The sequence below is a fragment of the Papilio polytes genome, unplaced genomic scaffold, assembly GCF_000836215.1.
Source record: "Papilio polytes unplaced genomic scaffold, Ppol_1.0 DF824325.1, whole genome shotgun sequence".
Lineage (NCBI taxonomy): Eukaryota > Metazoa > Arthropoda > Insecta > Lepidoptera > Papilionidae > Papilio > Papilio polytes.
Window position 1 is genome coordinate 521,405 of NW_013524879.1, and position 7,328 is coordinate 528,732.

A 7,328-nucleotide genomic window follows, 5' to 3' on the forward strand; every position below is an offset into this window, starting at 1 on the left:
CTGGAGCAAACATTTTGTTCATCATCAAATCTAACTGCCTAATGTTATTCCACTGGCATTTGCTAATTCCACTGGAATAGCTGATACAGTCCGAATTCAATTTGACCTTGTAGATATCAAACTAAAATGACAGCTCACTAGCGCCATCCTGTCAATGTCAAAATAGTTTCACATATCGTGAAAAATAGGATGTCTATCGATTTAAAAAAAACATACTAATAATTATAAATGCGAAAGTTAAGATGGATGTTTGTTAGAGGTGAACCTAAACTGCTGAGCGGATTTCTATGACTTCTAGTCTATCCTCTATATCTATACGAAATTACGACATACGAACGAACACATAGGCTACTCATTTTTTAATTCCCCGCGTACGGAGTTGCCGGCGATAGTTAACTAGTAAAAAATAAAATAAAACAGTATTAATAAAGTCTTCAGTTTCTTTAAAAACTAAAGACAAAAAATATTTGCACAATTAATAAAATAAAAAATACATAAATAAAATCTCTTCTCGGCCACAAGGAGCTCTGCTGATGCGGCCTCCAGCTTGTCGCTGTCAGTTTAAGGCGCTGTTTTTTTAAATCTGTCAGAATGAGAAAAACGAGGGCAAAAAATGAGGGCATCAGGGAAATTTTGTAATTTACTTTAATTTTTGCCCTCCGGGTTAGAAAACTTACCGTTCTATACTTTAGCTGTATTATTTTGAGTGTGCTATTAGAATTATATTATATTATGAACAGAAAAAGTGTGATAAGCCCATCACCGAACCCAAAGCACCTGTCACTTTAGGGCTCACACATAAACCTGACTAAACCGTCGCAGGACTGAACGATTGTCGATTGTTTCGCAGCCAATTCTTTAGTTGCACAACTTAAAATCAAGTAGTGTGCGCTCCATATAATCTCATAGGAATCAAAGAGAGACTAAACAGTTGTGCGATAGTTTAGTTTCAGGTGTCCGTGCTCATAAACTTTTGTCTTTTGTTGTAGGAAAGCCTCATAACGGTTATCTACCCAGTGACGACTCGGTCTCTGGTCCCGATTACGTCGACGGACATGTCCATGAAGTGGTAAGTCACCATACAAATATATCTCACTAGCTTTTGCCTGCTACTTCAACCGCGTGAAATATAAAAATAATGAGAAAATATAGCCTATGTCACTAACAGATAAATTACCTTTGTAACGGTGAAAGTATTATTAAAATTGGCCTAGTAGTTTTTGAGCCTATTCATTACAATCACATAAACAAAGTTTTCCTCTTTATAATATTAGTATACATTGGTTGATGCCAACCATATCTGTTGCACAAATGGTTTACTGACCACAAAACACAGGCGTTAAGTTGAAGCAATTGGGAACGTATGAGTAGACATAGAAAGAGATGGATGGATTACGTGAAAAGTGACATGATCAAGGGAGTGACGGATATGACTGATGATAGAGTTATTTGGAGGACGAAAACTTATGTCGACCCTACGGGAGTAGGATAAGGTAGCCAGAAGTTAAACTTTAGGCGTCTTAGCCTGGGGTATTCTCGCCTTTATCTTATAAAGAAAGTTTAGGAATGGGAAAGATTTGACAGAGTAAAAGACATCTTTCTGCGCGGCCCCTCCTACGTGTCTTAAAGTAGCGCATTTACAAATACTGTTGTTTATAGGCAGTGTTCGTTTACTTAATTCGACGAATTCAGGCCGTTTCTGATATTAAAACACATGTTTCGTTTTTTTAAAGTGTGAAAGAGATGTCTATATATTTCTCTATTATTTTTTCGTACAAATACAAGACAAATAAATAAACACATTTCAAACATTTTTATCATAATTTAAATAAAACAATTACATGATTAAGTACCTCGTTTCCTTGAAATGTTATACAAAACATAAGAAGTTATCGGTTTTAACCTATAAATGCTATCATCCGACGAATAAAAAATGTCACCATAATCTCCGAATATTATACTGCGAGGACGGAAACTTAAATCGGCAACTTTATGCGCAGTACCATTAGCGCAATCAATCTCTTGTACCCCATCATCTGTTATTGCATAAGTTTTATTTAAATCTACTATAAAATTATATGCAACATTAATATCTTTATTTTTAACAATCTCATCACCTTTTACTGCACAAAAAACACCACAGATAGTCAAAAAATGCACATTTTTATTACCATCGATGTCAAAGTTGATCACAGTTTTTGCGTTACCCAATTTTCTTACTTCCTTACCGTTTACTTTATACAACATATGATTATTTGCATCTATTATATACATATTATTATCTCTAATAACAATTTTTAATACATTAACATTGTATAAACCGATATTTCTAGCGGAATTTGTCAGCGGATCGTAGATATACAAGCCATCGTTAGAACCGAAGTAAACTTCGCCTGTGTCCGCATCGACTGCTGTCGCTTTATTCCTTGTTATTCCTTCTATTTTCTTTGATTCCTTTGTTATAATATTAATGTAAGCTCTTCCAGAATTCAATAAAACAGGATCCATGTGCATGAAGAAAAGATTTCTCGTCGCGGAATCGTACGCCAACTCAATCGGATCTTTGTATATGTTTGTTAGTAATTCTTTCTTGTACAACCTTGGTCCGATCCATTCTATTGGTCCGTCTGTTAAAATTACCACTGATTTTGCCTTTATTAACACTATTAATAATTGAATTATTATTATATTTCTCATGTTTGTTACGACTTACATTTTCCGCGTTTATATAACGACTGTTATTTGGTTTGTTATCTTAAGGTTATTATAACTGTTTATTTATTGTAGAAAGGTTAGATAGATCATTATTATAGTTTTATTATTTACTAGCTATCGCCCGCGACTCCGTGCGTGTGGAGTAAAACATAAGTAAGTGACTATGTGTTCTTTCAATTCTCTACGTCTATGTCAAATTTCATCGAGATCCGTTCAGGAATTTAGGCTACAAACTCTAACAAACATCCATCTAAACTTTCGCATTTATAGTTTGTCTAAATAAGATAGATTAGTTTGAAAATTCAGTAGGGATGGGTTGTGCAAAATCAGGTGTGAATCTTTTCGATTTTCGATTTTGACTCTCATAGAACATGGAATAAATAGATTCATAATTATAACTTTTGAATAAAAATAAAAAAAGACTGTTTCTCAAATCAATAATGACTATAGAACCAAAAGAAAAAATGTGAGTTAAAAAAATGTATTACTACTACAGTTGCACATAATCCATTTGGATTTTGCTATTATTGTCATCGCTATATTCTCTACACAATAATTATTAGAATTGTCCCCTAAGTTAGTCAATCTATACTAATATAATAAAGCATAAACACACACTACATTGTGGCGCAGGATGTCAGCAATCACAGCATATTTTTGAATAATATTTTCTTTAACAAAAAGCCCTACACTTACGAAACGCTTTAGGCTATATATTTTCACGCTATTAAACTTAGTTGGTAAATAAATTGGATAAAAATCCTAATGTGGGAAAGAGACCATAAGTTGCTGCCAACATCAAGGAATCAAGATTGCCATAGATTGTCATCATGTCATGTCATTTTGACATTTGCAATTGATAAATTGACAAATGTAAACGATAAAATGAAGTATTTATAAATACCTGCGGATGACGCCGCATGAGAAAAGCTAGTAATTATATAATAATGGTAGTTAAGTTTGTTAAATTTTATTTAAACCGAATATCGATAGTTCATAATTGTTGGCTGCGTGTTCGTCACTACGATACCTGTCTATTAAGTACGGCTTTTCCTTCATACAAATATAATTCGATTCTTCATATGCGTCGTTTGTCAAACTAATCTATATTCTTACAAACTATAGTGAAAAGTAAAAATAATGCGTCTGTTATCTTTGTTCATTTTTCTTAAAATCATTCTCAAAGTTAGTGTTTAGATATATTCCATTGAAAGAGCGTAGCGTAAAACAGAGCAGTTTTTATTACAAACGAAATTGAGCTTTAAACCATTACAATAAGGTTCGATTTTAATTTAAACGATTTTCGCTTGCTTCTAACAAGAGATCTAAGGTAAAAGTGAACCTTAACTCAATCGAATAAAGCTAAACTTTACTTGTGATAAAAATTTGCTCTGTTCCGCTCCGCTGTAGAAACAACCAGAAACATATTCGTCTCTTTCACTCTACATAAACACTGCAACAATACATTTTCGTTAACGTCTAGTGACAAATATTTTAACATAATACACCTACAGATTTAAAGAATACAAAGAGTCCATTTATACAAAATGAAATGTCAAAAGCAATCAACAATTTAACGTCAAACTTATGTGTAATTTATAGGTTATGTTATACGCAAATTATGACACGAATAAGAACATAATTAACATTTTATTCTTAACCAATATTTATCCGCCACAATTCTTATCTTTATTCGCTTTTAGATAATAAACAGACGTGGCGTCGGAATAAACAATATTATTACTAGCGTCAAAAGCGACACCAAAAGCGTCATCAATTTCCAATATCTGTTCCAGTACGCCAGTAGCTGTATTAATCTTGTATATACCATCTTCAAAACACGCATAAACGTATCCTTTGATGTTTAGAGTTAAGCCTCTTACTTTATCACCATTTTCCAATTGTTGATATAAATATGCGTCTTTACTACCTTTCGGTTGACTATAAAGTCCTGTCGCATTTGTATAAAACATTACTTCATTATCATCAATAACAAAATGTATTATTTTCATGTAATCCAAATCCTCAACACGTGACTTTTCATCATACGTTAAATTATACAAGAATTGTTCCGGGAAATCTGAATAATACAACACACCATTCTTGTAGAATATCTCCCAAATATCTGATTCCAAAACATCGAATGGTTCTGCTTTATTCGTCGCATAATCGTATTTGTAAATACCTTTTGCAGTACCAATATAAACTACATGTTTTTTTTGATCTACTGTGTGCACAAAACCGTTCTCTACATCGATTTCTGAATACTCTTTTGTGTTAAGATTGATCTTAAGACTTTTAAATACATCATCAGTTGGTTGGAGACTGTAACTGAAATACAGTATATTTGTGCCCCAGTCTATAGCCAAGGAATATGGACGATCTAAGTTAGTTTTTAGTAACTCCCTTTCGTAATAAGTGCCGTTTATAGATATCCCATCACATTCTTCGTTACTAACCGCTGCTCCTTTTATGGTGACGACCAATGCGAGAAAAAACAACAATTTCATTTTTATCTGAAATACAAAAAATGTTAATTAAAACCTCGACTCTTTACTAATTTTTTTTTTAGATAGCACGAACATTTCTAAGAAAGTAGTCAATAATAAAATACGAGAGTTATTAACGTAGTTTAATCTTTATAATGCAAACATTAATATTATAAATAAAGTTTAGGTAGATGTTTGTTAGAATTTGTAGCCTAAACGGCTGAACGGATTTCGATGAAATTTGACATAAATGTAGAGGATAGTATGAAAGAACACATAGGCTACTTACTTTTTTAATTCTGCGCGGACGGAGTCACTGGCGAAAGCTAGTGTTTAGACGATATTTGAGATAAATCTCTCTAACAAGTTTTCGTGGTATCACACTATGGAATTGTTTTAAAATTGATTTCTCGAAATTAAGAAATTAAAACAAACACCTAAAGAATTTTTACTATTACAACACTGTGGTCAAAGACTAATTAAAAACAGACACGACATTGAATTTAAATTTAAACTTAACTTTAAAATAAATGAGATAAATTCGCATTTATATTGAACTAGCTTTCACTCGCGATTCCGTCCGCGTGGATTAAAAAAAATACAAAAATAAGTATCCTATGTGTTCTTCCAGACTGCTCTATATCTACGCCAAATATCATCCAGATCCGTTAAGCCATTTAGGCTACAAACTCTAACAAACATCCATATAAACTTTCACATTTATAATATTACTAAGATTTGATAACTCGTACTTACGCGTGTACATTACCCTCGTAACCGTCGGGTAATTGCACTTTACACGACTGGTTTAAAATTACACGAAGACTTTTATTACGGAAATTAATAGTTATTTGTATACATACCTGTATTGTTTAATAATAAATAACTATAATAGTAAGGTATTTATATTTATTGTATAAAACGCAGACTATTCCTTTCTGTTGTTAGTCCATAACTAAACTGGAATCTGTACAAAAACAATTTTCAATGTCGTTTAAGATTGCAAAAGGTATGGAGTAGTACCACTTAAAATTATTAAATTGTAATATCAAGGGTCAAATATTTGAAAAGGAAATAAAATACGAAATTTAAATTATCTGAATATTTGAATATTTCTTGGTGAAATTACAAAAACCTTATAGATAAGTGATTTTGCTTCTTTAAAGGTAAAAGAAAACAGTAATTTGCAACCAAAAGTTAATATAATTGACATAGATCAAATAAATACTTTCTTAATTCTAAAATAGATACTTTTTTTTAGATTACTTTTCATTTTTTTAATAATAAGAAAATTTTTGCGACACCGGATCGTAAACAAAAAAATTAACATTGTCTCCATTACAATTTCTGTTCCGTAACCTGTTCCTTTACGTTCAAAGTTTATCTCATTAGATTATATTCACAAGATGTTTGGATTTATTAACTTAATTTATTGTAATAAAAATACAATTTAATTATACTAATATTATAAATGTGGAAGTTTATATGGATGTTTGTTAGAGTTTGTAGCCTAAACTTCTGAACGGATCTCGATAAAATTTGGCATAGATGTAGAGGATAGTCTGGAACACATAGGCTACTTGGTATTGTTTTTTTTAATACCACGCGAACGGAGTCGCGGGCGAAAGCTAGTGTTAAATTGAAAGCCCGGTTTAAATCCTGATTCGTCGTTTTCCTTTACTTTTAACAATTTTGAGGTTAACTTTTTACTTTTAAAACTTAATTGAATTTCGTGAAAAGGTTTACACTATTTGTTCTTATGAATATAAAATGTCTTACTTAATTTGCAACCAGGATAGGGAAACTCAGGTAAGTGGACTGTATTATGAAAATTGTAATCTTCTCTATCCTCGAATCTTAAATTGTAGAATCAATTGAACTTTCGGTAACTTAACCTTCATTTATACTTCAACTCTGAATTGTCGGATCGCTTCTGTTTCTCAAACTCACCATGCCATAGACGATCTCCTCCTTATTGTTAAACATTAGAGTTTGTTATAAGATCACCCATGTGAGTTAAACTCCTTTTAATTATTAGCAGCTGTAGAATACTCTAGATGCCTGTCATCATTTGCTCATAGCGTGCGCGAATGCGTGTGTACAATGATGAAGACTGCTTCCTTG

At 32.1% G+C, this 7,328-nt stretch overlaps 3 protein-coding genes across 6 annotated transcripts in view; 1 reads left to right on the top strand and 2 right to left on the bottom strand.

Moving 5' to 3' along the window:
- The window catches only part of LOC106100341 (pro-resilin-like), an 11,324-nt gene that overhangs the window by 1,346 nt on the left and 2,650 nt on the right, over positions 1 to 7,328 (top strand). The window contains exon 4 of the mRNA XM_013279169.1: positions 990 to 1,069. Coding sequence (XP_013134623.1) covers positions 990 to 1,069 — 80 coding nt within the window. The remainder of the gene's footprint in view (positions 1 to 989; positions 1,070 to 7,328) is intronic.
- Positions 1,805 to 2,932, bottom strand: LOC106100308 (ommochrome-binding protein-like). Its single transcript, XM_013279132.1, has one exon. The coding sequence runs from the start codon at positions 2,695 to 2,697 to the stop codon at positions 1,846 to 1,848; it is 852 nt and encodes a 283-aa protein (XP_013134586.1). The 5' UTR covers positions 2,698 to 2,932; the 3' UTR covers positions 1,805 to 1,845.
- Positions 4,347 to 7,322, bottom strand: LOC106100314 (ommochrome-binding protein-like). Of its 4 annotated transcripts, XM_013279146.1 has the most exons (4): positions 7,155 to 7,322; positions 6,984 to 7,060; positions 6,068 to 6,171; positions 4,347 to 5,231 (listed from the first exon to the last, which is right to left on the bottom strand). In XM_013279146.1, the coding sequence occupies exon 4, from the start codon at positions 5,223 to 5,225 to the stop codon at positions 4,383 to 4,385; it is 843 nt and encodes a 280-aa protein (XP_013134600.1). In that variant the 5' UTR covers positions 5,226 to 5,231; positions 6,068 to 6,171; positions 6,984 to 7,060; positions 7,155 to 7,322; the 3' UTR covers positions 4,347 to 4,382. The 4 variants fall into 4 exon arrangements, with proteins under 4 accessions (XP_013134600.1, XP_013134606.1, XP_013134593.1 ...); XM_013279152.1 differs by lacking the exon at positions 6,984 to 7,060; XM_013279139.1 differs by having other exon boundaries at positions 6,984 to 7,322.

Bases quoted from the DNA above. Each gene is read 5' to 3' on its own strand.
- LOC106100308 (XM_013279132.1), bottom strand. From the start codon at position 2,697: ATGAGAAATATAATAATAATTCAATTATTAATAGTGTTAATAAAGGCA.
- LOC106100314 (XM_013279152.1), bottom strand. From the start codon at position 5,225: ATGAAATTGTTGTTTTTTCTCGCATTGGTCGTCACCATAAAAGGAGCA.